Genomic DNA, 20,547 nt, shown 5'->3' on the forward strand with positions numbered 1-20,547 from the left:
ATTAAAATTGCATCTTATATCACACTAACATAATTATTAATTTATTATTGATATCTACCCGTCAACTTATTTTATATATAAAAAATAAAAAAAAATTCTTATCTTTTTTTTTACTTTATATCATGTTAAAAATAATTATTTTAGGAATAAGAAACATTATTTCTAGAATAAAGACATTATTTTAGGAATAACAAACAGAAATATCTATTCTAGAATTGATCTTATTCGGTTAAATTTAGATTTTTTAATTCCACGAGTTCATTAGCTCTAGAGAAAGCTAGTAAAAAGCTACAAATGAGTTATTTGAGTTGAGTTAAATAAGCCTGTTGAGCGAAGTTGTAGACAAACTAAATGAGGCAAACATGAGTTAGCTCAAAAATTTTTGCTAGGTATTTAGGTCAACTTGCATTTGTAATCATGAACAAGATCCAACTCCTTAAGTGTTCAGCTCATTAATGCTCATATATATTTTGCCATCTTTCCAAGAGACAATTGAATAAGTTTACTCTATTTTAGCGAATTGTTTTATATATACATCAAATGATAGATAGACTCGATTTAAACTTATGAATTTTTGCCTGTATCATGTTAGTTCACTAGTTAGTTAAATTTTTTTTTTAAAATTTTAGAGTAATTAGTAAATTAACTAGCTAAGCATTATAACCACTTTGTTTGAAACTCATTATCTCAAAATTTTGTGTACTCCGTTTAATCTTTATATAATTGACAACACCTAAAAATAGGTTTATAGTGACAATTGAAGATATTTAGTTGTTGAGAAAATTAACTTTTTAACAGCTACCAAGATGCGAATTGGTAGGGATGAAAATAAGTCGGATTAAATTTGACCTAATCTAATTTTATATTCGAGTTTTATTGGATGTGCGTTGAGATTTTATTCATCCGTTGAATATTTAAATTCATATTTACATTCAGATAACTTTATCCGTAGTGCAAAAGATTTTTTATAATTTTATATGATAGTTTTGACCATCTATATATTTTACTAATTACAAAACAAATTCTTATACATTCAAAAATAAATGAGGATATTTGATCTACATTCACTATTCATATTCAATATATATATATACAAATATAAATTTTACTATCCAATTTCATCCCTACCAATTGGTCTATGTTAAGGAGACCAACTAATCTCTCGTAATGAAAGATGTGAAAGGAACAAGAAGAGAGAGAAAAAAAAAGGTTAATGAAAAGCATGATTGAAGTTGGTGCCTTATCAAGTCATGCATCACTGGATTAGTTTAATTAGACTAAGTAAAAGAGAACAAACAGTATAAGGACAAACACCACCATGGTGCATAAGTCCACCACAAATGCTTTAGAACTACTGCCTATGCGTAGTTGAAAACTACCCATCATTCAATTAAGGATTTTTTAGCTTTTAAAATCTCCTAATAAAATTATAATTAATTTGACAGGATTGACCCAATAAAATATTTGATAGAATGATCACTTTCTTCTATTTTATTTTATTTTTTTATATTAACAACATTCGGTATATTTATATATGCTTAAAAAATGGCACTGAAATCAAAAATTAATTAGCAGTTGATTTGTGAGAACAAAAGAGAGGGTGGAAGAAGTAGCACAGAAGCTGTTTCAAAAGAAGAGAAAGAAAAATTGATCTAATGATTTGACGTTCTAAACGATGGATCCCTAACTGAGTTGATCTATGAGTTTGCCAACTAAAAATTGACAAGCTGAATACTCTAATTGAGAATCTTGGGTTGTTTATAATTAATTATATAAATCTGAGAAAATTATGAACTTCAGAAGTTCTTAAAGTTTTGTAGATTGAACCTTATCCTCAAAGATCACCAATTGCAGGCCGAGCTTGAGCAGGGCCAGGTGCAGAAGCCTATTTTGGGCTCAGGCTTGAACATCTCTTAGTCCAGTTCAAGCCTAACAGTGAGCAAACCAGGTTCACATAGCCCCAGCCCATGAATACATCATCTTATGACCAAAGATTTCGAGATTTCTTAGTTGTTCTTTTTTTGTTACTTGATGTTATTTTGTAGGCATTTCTTAGTGCCTATTAGATGTGCCAATGAATTGATTGCATGCATATTGTTCGTCGTGACCCGAGTAACCAAGTGTTTTGGGACCTTTTGGCTTATCGTTAGACTGGCTTAATAGTCTTTGTGGATTGAGAGACACTCAAGTTTAAAGATTGGTTTGACTAGGATTACTGTTGGATGGACAAGACTACATGAAGTAGCTTCTGTTGAGCTAGTAAACCCTTTGCATACTTTTCTAACCTTACGAAGTGTTCTTATTGCTGAGATGAGTCAATCAAAATTGACCTTGAGTGTAAGTTAGTAAAGAAAATAGCTTATTCCATCTCTAGTCAGTTTAGAACTAAAGGGATAGGATGCCAAATTCTAGACAAATGGCATTTCACCTTGTTCTGTATAAAAAGTTGACCCTTATAAACACTTGAGTTTATCTCTTGTTGCCTTCTTGTGTTACGGTGGGGAGAAGACTAGCACCGGACGACCTTACAATCAATTAAAGACTAAATTTATTATAAAATTACGTCGTCGAGATTCACCCGCACTTAACCTCAACGAATCATATTTGGCTCCAACCTGTGGACCCCTAAACATCCCTTAGCAAAGAGAAATCCTCATCAGTGTGGGCTGCGCATTCCACAAATTTAATGCAAGGGTACCCCAACATCTGCCAGGAGCTGTTGGGAGTCCTTGTTTGCCAAAAAAAATATAAAATGCATTGAATTAAGAAGAGAGTAGCATTTAAGATTGAGCCCTCCTCAGCATTCAATTCTATTTTCTCCATCCTTTTAGTATCCCACTGGGCCACTGAGGGGCAAAAGAGCAGAGGTTTCTGATGATTTTAACTTTTGAATCAAATACTGCAGATAAGGAAAACAAATTAATAATAATAATTTAAAAAAAAAAAACCCAGCAATAACTGCTAGCAAAACATCTCGTGAGGCATCTCAGCTCCACTCCCAGTCTTCCCGCAGGCTCTTCTACTCACCCTTCCTCGTGAGATCAGGAGAGCCCTTCATCGCCTCACGAGGTTTATCTCCTCTCAAGCAATGCTTCCGAGATTCCAGCTGATCGATCTCCTTCAAATACCCAACCATTGCATTGGAACACCAATACTAACAAATCCATCATGGAATCCAATCCAAGCTTGCCATGCCTCTTGCTCTTCTTCTCCTTCTCCTTCTCCTACTCCTTGGTTGTAGCAACTTCACATGTCCCAGAACTGCAGACTTACATTGTCCAACTCTACCAGGATGAATTGGGCAGTGCGGAGTTTCAAACGAAGCTGCATTGGCATCGCTCCTTTCTTGAAAAAGCCACGGTTTTGGACGAAGAGGGAGATCCATCTTCTAGGCTTCTTTACTCCTACCACACGGCGCTCGAAGGCTTCGCGGCGCGCCTCACCGGCGACGAGGCCAAGGCCTTGCGGGCGTTGCCTGGCGTCGTGTCGGTGCGCGGCGACCGCAGGATCGATCTGCACACGACCTACTCTTACAAGTTTTTGGGGCTAAATTTTAGCCCCGGCGGCGCGTGGGAAATGTCCGGCTTCGGCAGCGGAAGCATAATTGGGGTGCTCGACACCGGCGTCTGGCCTGAAAGCCCGAGCTTTTCTGACCGCCGGATGCCACCGGTGCCCTCACGGTGGCGCGGCGTCTGCCAAGCAGGGGAGGGCTTCGGTCCCGCCAATTGCAATCGGAAACTAATCGGCGCGAGGTACTACTTGAAGGGCCATCGGACGAATTACCCGGCGAACCCCGAAGAGTCCTCGGTGTCGGAGTACGTGTCCCCACGAGACGCTCATGGGCATGGGACGCACACGGCTTCTACCGCCGCCGGTGCCGCGGTCCTCGGAGCGAGCGTCCTCGGGATCGGCGGCGGCGAGGCTCAGGGGATGGCACCCGGGGCCCACATCGCCGTCTACAAGGTCTGCTGGTACAATGGGTGCTACAGCTCCGACATCCTGGCTGGCATGGACGACGCCGTTCGCGACGGCGTTGACGTGCTTTCGCTGTCCCTCGGGGGCTTTCCGATCCCGCTCTTCGACGACAGCATTGCAATCGGGAGCTTCCGGGCGATGGAGCGCGGGGTCGCTGTGATATGCGCCGCTGGGAACAACGGCCCGATGCCGAGCTCCGTCGCCAACGAGGCGCCTTGGATCACGACGGTCGGGGCCGGGATGTTGGACCGGCGGTTCCCGGCCTTCGTCCGGCTCGGTAACGGTCAGATGCTCTACGGGGAGTCCATGTACCCAGGTAACCGATTTTTGAAAAATAGCGGGAAGGAGCTGGAGCTGATATATGAATATGGCGGGAAGAGAGACTCCGAGTATTGCGTGAAAGGGTCTCTCCCAAGAGCAAGAGTAGAAGGCAAGATGGTAGTTTGCGATCGTGGAATTAACGGCAGAGCCGAGAAGGGAGAGGTCGTTAAAGAATCCGGCGGCGCCGCCATGGTTCTCGCCAATTCCGAGATCAACCAACAAGAGGACTCGGTTGACGTCCATGTCCTTCCAGCCACTCTAATCGGCTACCAAGAATCCCTCAAATTGAAACGCTACATGAACTCCACTGGAAGACCCATAGCCCAATTGGTCTACGGAGGGATGTCGGTCCGGCGGTCGCGGGGACCGGCAGTGGCGTTGTTCTCGGCTCGCGGGCCGAGCGCGACAAACCCGTCGGTCCTCAAGCCGGACGTCATCGCCCCGGGGGTCAACATCATCGCGGCGTGGCCGGGCAATCTCGGCCCGACCGGACTCCCTGAGGATCGACGGAGGACTAACTTCACCGTCTTGTCAGGGACGTCCATGGCGTGCCCGCATGTCAGCGGGATCGCCGCATTAGTCCGGTCGGCACGCCCGTCGTGGAGCCCCGCGGCGATTAGGTCGGCGATCATGACCACCGCAGACGTCGTAGACCACTTCGGTAAGCCGATAATGGACGGAGAAGCTCGTGCCGGGCTGTACGCCGTCGGCGCCGGGCATGTCAATCCGACGAGAGCCGTCGATCCCGGGTTAGTCTACGACATTGAGCCCCAGGACTACATTACCCACCTCTGCACTCTTGAATACACCCAGACGCAGATCTTTACAATCACACACAGGAACATCACCTGCAGCCAAGTCCTGCAGCAGAACAAGAACTTCAGTCTCAACTATCCATCAATTGCAGTGGCTTTTAAGAGAACAAGCACATCAGTTATGATTCAGAGAAGGCTAACCAATGTTGGCATTCCTAATTCTACATACCAAGTGCAAGTGGCTGCACCGAGAGGAGTCAAGTTGAGAGTGGTACCAGAGGTGTTAACATTTGTGGGACTAAATGAGAGGAAGAGCTTTCAAGTGTGGTTGGAGTCCACAAAGAGAAGGGCAGCATACAGCGTTGGAGAGGGGCACTTGATATGGAGGCATAGTGGCCAACCCAAGTACAAGGTGAGAAGTCCAATATCAGTGACTTGGCAGGGGTAGTAGGACAGGATGAGGTGAAGGTAACTTCTAATTAATTATACTCCCGGAAAACAATTTGTTTCGTGGAGAGGTCTGGACGGAGAAATTGTAGTAGGGCAAAGCTTCTTTATTATTTTGATGAAGAAGAGAATTGTCCTTTGTATCTACTTTTATTTAATGTAAGGAGATATAGTCATTGGTTTGGCTAGAAATTGCTCAGATGTGACAAAATGATTTTGAAAGGATTCCTGTGCAGACTACCAAAGCCCAAAAGATCTTTAAACCCAAAATTTGCCTTTCAAATCCCACCTTAAAACCAGAGATCCCCTTCTTCTCACGACCCATCTTCAACTCCATCCTAAGACCCAAGAACAAGAAGTAGAAGAATTCTTCATTCCAACAATACAATACTGGGTGTGTCCATAGGCTTGGACTCTGGCCTGTCTTTCTCTGCAGTCGGTGCAAGAACACTAGAGACCTACCCATGGGAGGTTAAACCCGTCTTTGGGGTCCTCTCTGATGCCATCTACCATTGGGGGTGTTCACAAGTTGCCTTTATGTACATCTCCGTTTAAGAGGTTGGTCCTCTCTAGTCCCTACCCTCTTTTGGCTCTGTCTCCTCTTCATAAAGTGTTTGATGTTTACTTGATGTCCTTGTGTTCTAAGGTTCTGTTTCTGCTAATTACTACTACATCTCTTAATTCCGAATGCGTTAAAACAAATCATATGAACAGAGACAACATTTTAGAAGTTAAATTTTAGTACACTCCTAAAAGGAGCAAACACTAATACATACAACAAGCCCGTTCCAAATGCTGAGCAAGCAGGAACAACAAGCATATTAAAAAACATACACAATTAGCCCCCTCCCCCAAAAAGGATCTCAACAACAACAACAACAACAACAACCACCACTCGTTTTATTTCCCAAATTGCCAAAAAAAAAGAACCCTAGACTCTTGTCCCCTTGGGCTCCATCCCCGGCCCACCACCCATTCCATAGTCCGGATCTCTGTAGCCCGGCCCATACTTGCTGCTGAACATCCCGGCGTGGAGCATCAATACGTAGATGAACTGGGTCACGCCTAGTATTATTATAAACGCCTCCAAAACTCTCAATCTCCATCCTCTATGCCCTCCAACGTGGATCTCCTTAATAGCCAACCTACCAAAAAGATCATCGAAAGAACTATATATAAACAAAAAATGACAATATGATGCACTAACACTTGGTTGTCGTAAAAAAATTGCATACCCAAACGCCAAGGCAGTGACGGCCCATGCGACGATGGCCGACGACGCGGCGGCAGCGAGGCTGTCGTTCCTCCAGGCACGGATATGGTTGGCCCCGGCCAGCTTCGACGCGACTCCGATGACGCCGGCGAGGATGGCGAACACGAGGAAGTAGAAGGTCGCGCCATTGCCCGCCACCCCTGGTTCAAACCAAACGAAACTTGTTAAAAAAAAGAAAGCACTCACAGAGAGCAAAGTAAACGAATGATTTGATTACCTACCGGGATAGTTAGTCTGGCCATTGATGAAGTGGTTCAGGTTCCAACTCGCAAACCCCACCACTATGATGTACATTATAAGGTTCAAGAACAGCAGCGGAGCTGCTACGTTCCTCCCCACGGTCCTAGCCATTTTTTCTATCTCTCTCTCTCTCTCTCTCCTAAAGCTTTCTTTCGCTATGAACTTAAACTCTAAATGCTGGATGTGGAATGGGATAATATCAAAGTGGATGAGACCAAGAGGGGATCAAGCATAAATAGCGTGGAGGGTTTCAGAAGGAGCATGACACGTGTGAGGCAGAGCGCTTGCGAGTAGAAACGTTCAAGTTCTCGGCTGCTGTGCTTTGCTTACAGGTGGTTGGGCACGTGTCTACCTTGGTCTTGACGTTTCCAATGCACCGCTCGGTCCGCCCCAGGGTGTCATCACCTCTCCAGTGAGCTTACCCGAGTTGCATCTCGTGGTTTCGTGCTTATCTAGGAGATTGGCAGCTTGTGTTCGGTTTCAAACTTAGCAATATAGGAGGTTGGTTTACAGCCTTACCGGAGGTTATGGGAATAAAACCACAACGGTCGGTTTGAGTTTATCCGCCAACATTTAATTTCCTTTTATTTTTATTTTAATTTATATACTAAATTACTCAAATTTATAGCATAAATAGAAATATCAAGATTTTCTCTTTTCACTATAGTTATAATATTTTAAAATATATGGAATATTAGTTTGGGTAGATGCAAAGATGATAGTTTCTTCAGTTTAAACTTATAAACATGATTAAAGTAGTGCTAAAAAAATATAAAACACTATGGAGTCTATTTAGTAGAATTAGAAAGGTCCATAGTGATATGATATACTTATGTAAGCATGCAAATTCGAGTATTGCACAGAAAAAATAATTAGATACCCAAAGACATGAGTTTGTATCTGTATGCACAGTTTGTTCTATATTTTCTCCTAAGCTACAGTATTATCAAATAATTATTTGAATAGGGTAGACCTTAGTGACGGCGAGAAAAGATTTTAGAGAGTTTAGAGTAGAAGTAGCTATCAATTCAAAGAGAGGGAGAGGATTGGGTATTTATCTAAACGGTTAAACAGGTATCCGTTATTCGAATATAGATATAATAATATTAGATATATCCGTATATGTATTCGAATTTAAATTTATTTTGACGGACTATAACAATATCACTTAGACGGTACTTACACTGATAGTCAACAAAAATACAGATGAAAATTAGTATTAGTGGCATTTGTTTGACTGACAAATAACGGCAAATGCCACTCACTGTATAATATATTTATCAAAGATTATCAATTGAATAAAGTTCGGACCAGCAATACCAAATATGTCTTGTGCCACACAAGAACATCTATTTTCTGTTCGTCTTTTTGAGAAGATTATGTGAAGCATATTTTTAAATGCATGATTCCTTACTTTTGAGCATAGTGAACTTCAATCATGTCTTTGATCTCTATCATCTTTTACCTTTGGGATTAGTGGACTTCGCAATCAAATATTTGATCTTGATCATGCTTACTTTTGGGCTTAGTGAATTTCCCAATCAAACTATTTGATCTCTATCATCCGTACGTTTGGGCCCCTTACTTTTTCGGCATAGTGAATGCGTCGATCTAAGTATTTTTTTAAGGTAAATATTTAGAAATGCTCCTGAGTTAATTTAATCTCATATTAACTTAATAAAATAAGAATATTATGTAGATTAATATTTTTAAAATTCCAAAGTTAGTTACCCCTATTATCTTATTTTGTAGAAAGTTAATATTTTATCTTATTACCTTAGCTAGAATCATAAAAAAATCTATAATGTTGGGTCTTATTTTCTAACAAATTATTTTTATCGTTGAAAGTATAAAGATTAGATATAGATAGAACAAAATACTAACTCTTTCTCTTAATACAAAGACACTTAGATTTTATTATCTTTCAGATAGATAATAAATATATATATATATATAGTCATCTAATTTAAGCTCGAAATCATTGTAAAAGGACACTCGCGGCTCGCGCATGCATCAAACCAACTGAGATCAAGAAGAAGATCAAGCAAATCTCTCACCAGCTCCACTGCAAGATGAGCATCTCGATTCCGGGGTCTTGAAGGTCTCCATCGATGGAAAATCATCCGGTGCGGCGGTGATCTCAGCCCTCATCTTCATCATCGTCGTCGCCACGCGGTTCCGGCTCTGGCACTCCAATGTTGTTGTCTTGGAGAAATTCCCTCAATGGAGTAGTTTTTCTTGAAGACCTCTTCCGAGAGAATAAAGCGTGACTACACTCGTGTATCAAATATAGTTATCATCGCTTTCTACGGGAGGAACTCAAATCTTCTGGCATGCTCTTAGAGCTTTATGGTCTTTAGTTTTGCTGAGCTTAATTCGTATATAGCTGCCGAGCAAGCATACAGGATGAAGAACACCAACCTTCTTGCCAACTACATGACGACCGAGAACGAGTTGACCCTCTGATGATGAGATCCATCCGACCAGGTTGAAAGGATATTAATATATCGCGCTTGTGAAGGAAGAGATGTGTGCCTCTCATTCGCCTAGCTTGTTCAAGCTACTCAATGCAGAGAGAGTCCAATGTATCTTCCCAAGACTCCAGCTCTCGAGTTCCAATGGCCTCTGGCAGTGGATAACATGGAGAGAGAGCTCTCAGGGTGGTTTTCCTATCTTAATCACTTTATTGTTTCTTGGGAATCCTTGGGGTTAGTATTTGGATTACAGATTTAGCTTTTCATTACCATCATACTATCAAATCTCTATCTAAACATGAATATTCCATTAGAGATACTAAGTTGATCTTTTAATATACTTACAATAATCTTCCCTACTTCCTTATCTTTCTCCCTTACAAAATCCAAACTCTCTTCAAAAATGTTTTCCTCGAGGGTGTTCTAGTAAATTTTGTTGGTAGACGGTTGACAAGAAAAATGTATCATAGGTATATTTTGTAATATCATCACCTTTCTTGTTAAATAAATTATAATCTAGGGTAAGTCAAAGTAGCAATAAAAGGAGTCAATTACAAACATCTCAAACTTTTCATAAAATCACTAGAACGTAGCTTTGTTTGGTTTGAAGCTAAGCCATGAACTCGACTAGTTAGTTTTATTGCTTAATTTTAATTTTAAAAAAAATAAATTTAATTAGATATAAAAAAGATAAAAAAATATTTAATTATTGAACCAGTTCAATCGGATCCTTAAACTTAAATGCAAACAATATAGGTATTACTTGAAAATCTAAAAAAAAATACATCTTTATAATATTTGCACCTGAAAATTCTCACAAATATCGAACAACTATTACCAATGGGAGCAAGAAATTAAGAAGATTAAATCCTAAGAAAAAGTAGAGACAAAATACCCAAAAAAGAAGAAAAAAGAAAAATGAAACCAACGAATTCAAATTAATGTTCTTATGTAAATTGGCAATGGCTTTCAGTATGGTTCTTTTTTTCTCTTTTAGGTTCTGAATTGGATTTAAACCCAATTGGCAGGTTAGCTTGATCATCATTTGTAACTTTAAAAGCACCAATTTTTGGCTCTTAGGTTTCCAGTGGGCTGTGAGAAGGGCTAGAAAAACAGCCCATATCGTGAATTGCTACTTCAAATTTATTAACATTTTATCTGAGAAAAAGAAAATGTTAATAAATTTAGTACCTTCTTCTTATATATAAGGCGTTGATTTGATCCATGTTTCATATGTGACAACAAAAATAAAAAATTAAGACAGTTGAATCTATCAGTATTTATCTTAAATGTATATATATACCGCCGATAAGTTCAATATTATATATATATATATATATATATATAAATTATTGATAACATTTAATTTTATTAACATACAAATATAAATATTGAACTTATTAGCGTTTTGTTTTTCACTTACCGCTATAATAAAAAAGACTCATTTTAGTATTAGTCTTACAGGGTAGATCATTTTGATAAAAATAATTTGAGATAACACTAATTAGTTTGATCAAAAACTCTTTAGAATTATACTCAACAATATAAAACATATACAAATATTTTGTCTCTTATCACATTCTATACTCCTCTATTATTCTTTACTGCCTTCAAAATATTATATCGTTAATTTTCTGTAACGGATTATTACCATATATAAATGACTTAGTTAATTATAGATCATAACAATTAACCTTAGTACTCTCGGTTAAATTTTATAAAGTAAAGATTAAATAAAGGGAACCAAATTTTAAAGTCAAACATGGGGTATTTTAGGGATTTTTTATTTTTAAAAATAATGAGATATTCTTTATACTGTTGATTGTAATAAAGTTAAACTTGGGTGTGGGGAATTGAAAAGAAAATACGGGTGATAAACATCTATGTGAACGGTAATAAAGACAAATTATATAATTTTTTTTTATAAATAAACGTAAAATACGTTATTTTTTTAATAGGAAAAGTGGTATTTTAAAACATTTTTTTCATCTTAAATGAGACTTTTTGACTCCAGATTAATGAGATTAGTAGATGAATTGCTAAGAAGATTCAAATCGAATAGGAAAAATTCTAATCCTAAGTGATACAGGAATTGACGAAATCGTTGAATCCAATTCCAGCCGAAAGGCAAATCGGGAGATTCTGTAGGCCGGCATAATTAATGGCAAATGGCGTAGGATATTTCCTTCCTATTCTTTAGCATGACAAAGACTGCCTTTGTTTATATATATATTGCACCACTAATTAAAAGAAACTGTAGGAAGTGATTAATAAACTTTCCGGCCTACATGATTAATTAATTAATTGCTTAGGAGTGGGAACAACATGATATAGAGATGGAAGCATTTTCTTAATAGGATCTTAGTGAAATAAGCTCCTTATTGTAACCCCAGTCCATTTCATCTCTAAGGAGATCACAAAAAGGTTCTTCGAAGTACATGACACTATATGTTACTTAAAGTGGAGTGGATATATATATATACATATATACCCTTACACATCGACCAACGTAACATACTATTAGGACTTACATATACGATGGGCACTAAATACTCTCTAGTTAGTGGGAAGTATGGCCTTGATCGTCCAGTAGAAAATTACGTTCGTCGTCGAGCATCCAAAGGCTTCCCCACGTCGCGTCCTGATCGCCGGAGCCATCGCACGTCGAGCCACTACTAGTTCTCTCACCTTGGGGCAAACAGGAGAAGGCATACGTGGCTATATCCTGCATTTCTTGTGCAAGTGTTGCTTCCTCTAATTGAGCCATGACCATTTTCATCTCATCTCGCTGCTGCTCTTCCTCCTCCTTTTGCTTCTGCTTCTGCTTCTGCTTCTCTTGTTGCTGCATTAGGAACCAAGGCCTTGCCTTATCAACTTTCTTGGAGGGCTTCGTCTTCTTCATCCTGAAATGGGTCCTCCAGTAGTTCTTCACCTCGTTGTCGGTCCGGCCCGGTAGGCTTCGAGCTATCGCGGACCACCTAGATGTGAGCAAATCTTTAATTTCGTGTCTGTCAATTCACTGACTACTCTAAAAACTTAACTAGAGATATTTTAATAAGCTAAAGAAATAGATTTTAAGTTATGTCTCACCTGTTACCCCACATGGCATGTAGCTCCAGTATGATGCTCTCCTCCTGAGGAGTTATGTGCCCCCTCTTGAGGTCAGGCCTCAAGTAGTTCACCCACCTAAGCCTACAACTCTTTCCACTCCTCATCAGCCCTATACAACTCAAACCAAAGAACTCAAACTAGTTTCAAGAAATCCATGCATTACAATTTACAAACAATGAGAATTAATCTTGTATTTGTATATTACCTGTAATCCTTGATATAGAGTTCCACCTCCCTTCACCATGTTGGTTGACATGCTCAATGAGGACCTTGTCTTCTTGGGCACTCCATGGACCTTTCCTCCACCCATCCTCTTGAGGTTCACAGCTATACTGGGCATCCATATTCCTCTATAAAATGCCCTACAAATTATGGAATAATAGTAGTCTATAGCACTCTATAAGTTGTCCCCCTGATACTGAGACAATGGATTGCAGCACTTGTTGCATTTTATATGTTTATATACACCCTAGTTGGGACTTCGAGATCAAAAAATGCCATGTCTCTTTCAAGAGCATCTCACTCCCACTAATTTCTTATAGGGAGGAAATTACAAAAGTGCCATATCACTCCTCTGGATTCTCCTAATAGCCTTCTGAGCTATGTACTATATTACAAACCTTATACACTTAATGATGAATAATAACTAGACGAGTATCCATTAAAGGACGTTTGGTAGCCAAAAATCTTCACAAAAATACCATTAGGCTCTCTGAAGACCCTTTTATTATTGTTTTAAAGAAAAGAAAGAGAAAAGTTGAGATAATTAAGAAGGGTATATGTGAAAAACTAAAAAAATGACAATAATTTAAGGGATCCCAGTGTAATTAACTCTTGATTAATTAATCTCAAGCATGACGTTAGCTATCCCCATCCACAAAAAGGTATGCATGAGCCAGCTTTGATGATCGAACTGGTGACTTGGTGAGAAGAACAACTAATGACCTAACTCGAGATATTTTGATCGACTCAACTTTGAGGTCAAGTCTAACCATTTTATTGGATCACTTTCACACACCATGATGTTAGGTTAGAGATTCCCATTTTAAAGACATAATTAGCTCTATGGCTAATGGTCATGATCCACAACAAAAGCACTAAGGTGCCCCTTAATAGCCAAAGTTGATGAGTTAAACTTGCAGTTCCCAAAGCACCAAATCTAAAGTCATTATACCCTCTCTACATCATCATAACACTCTCCCTCAATTTTAGCCTTGAAAATTCTGATAGATTCAGAAATTGGATATGATTTGAATGAGTAGCTAAAGATATAGTATATATTATTTGTTTATTAAATAATCAGAACTAGTTTTTCCATAGGTAGTGAGAGTGTGTGTTAACTGAAGTGTGATTTTATTCTATTATACTCTTAACAGGTAAAAATCATATACTTTCATATAGTAACACTTGAGCATAGAGATACACTTATATATATATATAATAAGTTGCATGTATACCAATTACTTTGATATGGGCAACTTTAGAAACACATCAAACAACCAAAAGATCATAGTTGTGGCATGCATGCCCCCATTTCAGTACCATAGCACCATGCTGAGCTAGTTTTTCTGGATGTCATGAGTTGAAACTTATCTAAAACAGTTTAAAATCACATACTTCCATACTGTAACACTTGAGCATATACCCGTAAAATACTTTGATATGGGCAACTTAGGAAACACATCACACAACGAAAAGATCATGTCAGTGGCATGCATGCCCCCATGTCAGTGACGTAGCCATGACTAATGAGATCTTCACTAGGTTAGGAACCAGTACGGGCTACTTATCCTACGTCCACGTACTTAGATCTAAGTCTCTCTCTCTGTTTTTTTAAAATAGAGGTGTAAGCTATTTAGAGTACTGATCACCTAATCACCAATTAAACTGGAGAGGTTACTGCTAATAAAGATAGCTCTCATGGCCTTTTGACATCCCACCAGATGGCTCATCTGAAACTGAAAGGCTCTACTATTCACGCTTTCGGTCTAATGTTCCCTACTATCCTTTTGTTTATTCGCCTGGTTGAGGGCCTTTATGCTGCCAAATTTGGATAAGTATGGAATAGTTTATTCCTGTTGGTATCTTCCTATGCGTGATGCGACGACCTTGACGCATTGCAATCTCGACACCTGGTGTTCCTTTGGGTGAATAAAGTGTTCACTAATAGGAAAGGATGAATATATTATAAGGAAATGAAGCATGCACCTATATATAGCTTTTGATGCAATGACGTGGGTTTCAAAAATGATTGGAGTTAGTGAGGTTGCAGTGAAGCATGATGACACACGCAAATGACTTGTGGATTAAAAACAACTTCTTCTTTTTTAATTGTGATATAAATTTGCTTTCTTCTTATGCTATATTAATTTATTATCCTCTCTCCTATTATTTTATACAACTTTTAAGAATTAATTTGATAATAATAAAAATTAATATTTTACCCTCTAGGTTAGTACATCTAATTAAGAATATTTTCATTATTTGGTTTAAAAAATATCAGTTCTCAATACAAATTTACTATTTGTTGTTACTTTTTTTGTTTTAATAAATCAGGCCGCAACCCCTGTTTCATTAGAAACTTAAACAAAGTAACATGCAAGACAGATAGATTACCTCTACAAAGTTCAGATGTAACAAAGTCAGCAGATAAACCACACAGGGTTCTCAGAAAAACCAACCATAAAAAACCAATCATGTTTACACTCCACAGCAGTACTACTAAGAGCATAACATCTCAAATTTATAGAGTACTACATCACAAGAACAAGTAATTAGCTAACAAAATTTCACAGCAAAAAATAGCAACAGCTTTCTAACACTCTTCATCCAAGTCTACGATTTCGGTAGCCCTTTGTATGATATGCCGAGCTTTCTTCGCAGCTTCCTCTCCTTAGATCCCTGCCCAGCAATGGAATAAGGTGATCACCTTATGGGTAAAGACTTCATAATTTCGAAAGCAACTACAGAAAATTCTACCATTTCTCTCCGACCATAAACTACAGAAAAGCACCAAGTCAAATGTTTCACCAAGTCAAATGTTTCATAATGCAAGTCGTTGATCAAATTAACGACTTATATAAAACTTCTAAATTGCTAACCTAGTTAGTAACTTATATTTGAAAAGTTATTGAAAAACTACTTATATTGTGACACCCAACTCTAAACACGTGCATGACACGAGCCCACACGGCACGTGCATAGCACCTGACCATTTTGTTAGATACCAACAATCAAAATAAACCTGTAGCAACATCATAATTTTATCCACAACCTCTAAATTAAGAATAACTCAAGTCTAACTGTCAACAGCATACAAGTAACTCTACATGGGCCCTACACAGGCCACAACACATCATCAAGAGCTTTTCACAACTATATATCCACAACAGTAGATTATACAGAATTATACAAGTACAATGTCACCTGCTAAAATATAAGACAAGGATACAGATACACTTTGGAGGATGTCCACTAGTACATTGGATAAGATAACTCATCTAGCAGAAAACACTATCCACCCTCTACTCCTCACTCATCGGCAAAACCTCTAAGGGAGTATCCTGCTCCTCTCGTTCACCTGGGTTTTTGGAAGGGAGAAAACAAGAGAGTCATGAGCAAAAGGCTCAATGAATAGACCTTACCTCGAATCAGTGAAACCAAACAGAGAGTAAATCAAGTACTGGATAATATGAATCAGAAAGAGTATCATGTTATGAATGAGTAAATGAATGTGTCCTCAATACTACATAAATGAAATATAGATAACATGTCATGTCATAATTGATAAAAATACATAATCCTCGACAATGAATAAATAGATCACCACGTCATATGATCATCATAACTCTCTATCAAATATGACACATGATGCATACCGACTATGACAATGCTATGATATCAGATACAATCATATATGATGTATATTGACCACTCAATAATCATGTATGTCAGCTAATAATGACATCATATGCATTTCTTAACATCACGATCATCACCGACATCTCGGTATAATACCATCATACTAGACCACTGTGCACAGTCAACACCCGGTACCCGGTCTCAACATCATGCCCGAAGGCTCAGAGCATACTCTGCCATCCGCAAGGAATATCTCAAATATAACCATACCCTGCCATCCGCTAGGGTATCAACATCCATCCAGACTGGGCACCCTTCTAGCTGATAGAAATCTCGTGAGGATAACTCGCCACATATGCCCTGGCGAACGGCATGTGTCCGAATGTCTGCTGTGCACACAGACTAACGACCTCGGACGTAAGGCCAACAGGATCGCGACCATGTCGAGTGATCAATCATCCACCAAGCGCGTCCTAACCCTCGCGCCCACTCGGGTATCCTCACGCTTTCTATCAACTATTCTATCAATCACATTTCATGCTTTCCTTTTTAAAAGACAAATCATATGCATATATCCAGTACGATAACAAGTCAATGCATAATAGGAATTTAGGTGGAACAGGAATCAAGAGAAAAATGATGCAATGTAGTCTCCAACCATGTATCTAACACATGCATACTCCCGCTAGTCTATCACATGCACACTCATACTAGAAATCATCTCGACATAAAACCATAACAATATAATCATCTCCAACCATCCTTATTTATCATTATCATACTCATATCAAAGATCAGCCTAATTACATGCATGATAAAAATATGCTCGACGGTAATTATCTCTAGATAAAGTCATATAATCATGCTGGAGACCAAAACATGCATGTACATAATATATAATATAACCTAATTTGAGAAAGGGATCTAGGGGATAAGACTACTCACCCCACGGCAAATACCAAACCACCACTCGTTCACGCTGTTACGATAACGATCAAGCCTCGATAGCTAACTCCACAGGGTCTTGAACAGGGGGGTCGGGATCTGAAATTATTTGTAACAAATATGTCAGTCTTTTTATTAATTAAAATTAACCCGACAAAAAGACAGTATCTTGTTGTAAGTATGTACTCTTCATTTCTATATTTGGTTCATTATTTATTAACCATAATTATATTATTTAATAGTGTATTTAAAATATATTTTATATGTCTATTATTCTCTTTGATAATTAAGAAAATAAGAATTAAGTTACTGCAAATAATTACGTAAGAATATACGTATATAACCCTAATAATTACTATTACCTACTTAGGATTAAAATAATAATTTATATTGCAGGTATTTTACTAAACATGATATAATTAGAATGATATACTAACTATGATATGATTGTATTTAATTTGTACAACTTAAATACATTAAATTAACTAAGCTAAACTAATTGTGCATATATATATATATATATATATATATATATATATATTTATATAGTGCTGGGCTCAGTCCAGCACCATGCACAGCAAGGCGCTGGCGCTGCAAGGGCGCTGGGCCGAGCCCAGCGCCTGGCGCTGCAAGGGCGTTGGGCCGAGCCCAGCACCACTTGTAGGGTGCAGCCAGAGGAGAGAAGGGAAGAAGGAGGAGGAGGAGAGGAAGAAGAAAGAGAAGAAGAAGAAGAAGAAGAAGAAGAAGAAGAAGAAGAAAGAAAAAGGAAGAAGAGGGTTGGGCCATGGGGGAGGGGTGCGGCCGCTGGTGGCCACTCAGCGGCCGGCCTCTCGCCGACGGCTCAATCCTCCGGCGGTTCCGAGAGGAAGCCGACAAGGAGGAAAAGAGAAATAGAGAGAGAGGTGGAGAGAGAGAGAGAGGGAGAGAGAGAGAGGGAGGAAGGGAGGCTCACCGGAGCTAGGGGAGGTGGCGGCGGCAGTGAGTAGAGAGAGAGAGTGTTTGAGAGAGAGAGAAGTAGAGAAAGGTCAAAGAGAGCTCGAAAGAGAAAAAGAGAGAGAGGAAGAAAAGGGAGAGAGAGGCGGTGGGGAGGAAGGCTGCGGCGGCGGCGGCGGGGGCCCACCGCGCTAGCTGGCTCGGCCAGGTTGGCCGGGCCAGCGCTTGGGGCGCGTGGCGCCCATCTCCGTTGCCACTGCATGGCACGACAGCTCGTGCCATGCAGTGCAGAAATCTTGATTTTTTTTTTAAACCTTGGGTTATTACATATATATAATTTTATTTCTGGGACTTAAATTTTTGTTAGAATTTAAATTTTTTATATAAATCCCTAACTCACTCAACAAATCTAAGTGATTTCCTATCAGATCCGGTCTCATATTTAACTTTCAAAACAAATTAGACGTGTAAAGAAAATTAGAGACAGAAGTAAAATAGTCAAAAACACTCTAACATATAGGGTGTAGTTTGTAATATTAAAACTACAGGGTGTAAAATAAGTGAAAATAAGTTCCAAAAAAAAAAAAGGGGTAGCATGTTAATTGCAAATTTACTTATTTATTAACTCGTATTTTGGTCGGTGATGCACGGCATGTCCGACTCGGACCGGGCTTATAGTAATTACTCATGGGCTAAGCCGTTGTGATCCGTTACTGGCCATTCCACTTCTTCTTCTCTTTCTCTCTTTTTTTTTTTCTTTTTTCTTTTTTCTTTTAATCAAATAAAGTTTGTTCTTGAAACAGTAATTAGAACGACGAACAATTTAAGTTGTAACAAGAAATTAGAACAAAGTTTGATACTTCTTTACATCGCCAACTCTGTTCGCAAAAACTAAGCTCAAACTACGATGCATGCATATATAAACCCTAATATATACGAGAAGAGTATTTTTTTTTTAACTGTAGAGGTAATTGTTTATCGACTGATTTGATGAAGATCTAATAGTTAAGATCCCTAAAGGTATAATAGAAATACAATAAATTTAAAAGATATTACTTTATTATCATTTTAAATATATTATCTTACACACTATTTTTTTTATAATTATATTATCTTAATAATTTATCAAGTAAAATATGTATATATATATATCATAACAAGGGTATTAATATCTTTTTAGAATTAATTTGATGAAAGTTAATTAAATTTCCATTGATTATTTTTTATTATTACATATATCCCTAGTTAGTTTAACGTTAATTTAAATTTAATTTAATAATAGATAGATATAGAAAATTATATTTAAATTAAAGTTTATCTCTAAATAATCAAATTTAAATAGTATAATTATAGCATAATTATATCTAAGAGAGAAAAATCTTAACCGAAGAAAAAATATATAATTCGGAAGTTAGCCATACCTAATTAAATCTTCTTAACTAATATGTCTTCTTTCTATGTAATGTAATTTTAGAACCGGTACTAAGTGCGAGAACCGGTTATTATAGTCGTTAAATTAAGATTATAAATTTTAGAGAGTATTAGAGATAGTAAGCTGCATGCCAGAAAGGAATCATCGTCGATCACAGGCTCTCCTGGCGGTCGGCGTCAAGTAAATCTTGCAGATGACGAGATCCTTCGTGCCGTCGACTACCTGACGTCGGATGCCGTATTCTTCCATCAACCACTCGGTCTTCTTCCCAGATTTATCGAAGTAGGCGAAACTCTGGCGGTATCCAATCGTCCGGCCGTTGGCGTCGACCACGTCCTTGGCGCTCTGCGTGCCCTTGTACACCCCGCCGCTGCCCACCTTCCGGCTCACGCGGGCCCCGGTGGCGGCAAGCGGCATGCGCCACGTGAAGAAGTACCGGCAATCTTGGAACCGGTCCAACGACGGGAAACGAGAGTCGAGCTCGGCCGGGACGCAGGCGTAGACGTCGGCGTCGTTAATGGTGTTCGACGCGATCGGCAGGTCGCAAAGTTTACGAGCCAGGTAGTGACCGATGAGCTGCGCCGGTGACGGCGTGAAGCGGAAACCCGAGGGTAGAATTCTCTCCATCTTCATCCTAAGCTTCTCATCATCATCATCATCAGAAGAAAAATAATAATAATTGATTGCAGTATTTGTTCTCCATTTCGGGTTCGGAGTCGGAGTGGATCGGTCTCAGAGTCGGTTTGGGTACGTTTTTGAAACAAATCTCTGAACTGGACG

General features: G+C 38.9%; 4 protein-coding genes across 4 annotated transcripts; 1 reads left to right on the plus strand and 3 right to left on the minus strand.

Annotated features, from left to right (window-relative positions):
- The first annotated feature begins 2,996 nt into the window (after positions 1-2,996).
- LOC140763589 (subtilisin-like protease SBT1.2) lies at positions 2,997-5,574 on the plus strand. Its single transcript, XM_073101848.1, has one exon. It carries the CDS (start codon positions 3,169-3,171, stop codon positions 5,497-5,499), a length of 2,331 nt encoding a protein of 776 aa, XP_072957949.1. The 5' UTR covers positions 2,997-3,168; the 3' UTR covers positions 5,500-5,574.
- Positions 5,575-6,205: 631 nt separating this feature from the next.
- LOC140763561 (membrane protein PM19L-like) lies at positions 6,206-7,199 on the minus strand. The gene is made up of 3 exons (XM_073101809.1): positions 6,993-7,199; positions 6,734-6,911; positions 6,206-6,643 (listed from the first exon to the last, which is right to left on the minus strand). Exons 1-3 carry the CDS (start codon positions 7,120-7,122, stop codon positions 6,430-6,432), a joined length of 522 nt encoding a protein of 173 aa, XP_072957910.1. The 5' UTR covers positions 7,123-7,199; the 3' UTR covers positions 6,206-6,429.
- Positions 7,200-11,858: 4,659 nt separating this feature from the next.
- On the minus strand, positions 11,859-12,997 carry LOC140763478 (transcription factor MYB30-like). The gene is made up of 3 exons (XM_073101681.1): positions 12,802-12,997; positions 12,576-12,705; positions 11,859-12,463 (listed from the first exon to the last, which is right to left on the minus strand). Exons 1-3 carry the CDS (start codon positions 12,938-12,940, stop codon positions 12,046-12,048), a joined length of 687 nt encoding a protein of 228 aa, XP_072957782.1. The 5' UTR covers positions 12,941-12,997; the 3' UTR covers positions 11,859-12,045.
- Positions 12,998-19,908: 6,911 nt separating this feature from the next.
- LOC140762570 (NAC domain-containing protein 83-like) lies at positions 19,909-20,394 on the minus strand. Its single transcript, XM_073100445.1, has one exon. It carries the CDS (start codon positions 20,392-20,394, stop codon positions 19,909-19,911), a length of 486 nt encoding a protein of 161 aa, XP_072956546.1.
- Between the last annotated feature and the right edge of the window lie 153 nt (positions 20,395-20,547).

The sequence above is a fragment of the Typha angustifolia genome, chromosome 7 (genome assembly GCF_048772165.1).
Source record: "Typha angustifolia cultivar Huaian chromosome 7, ASM4877216v1, whole genome shotgun sequence".
In the NCBI taxonomy this organism is placed as follows: domain Eukaryota; kingdom Viridiplantae; phylum Streptophyta; class Magnoliopsida; order Poales; family Typhaceae; genus Typha; species Typha angustifolia.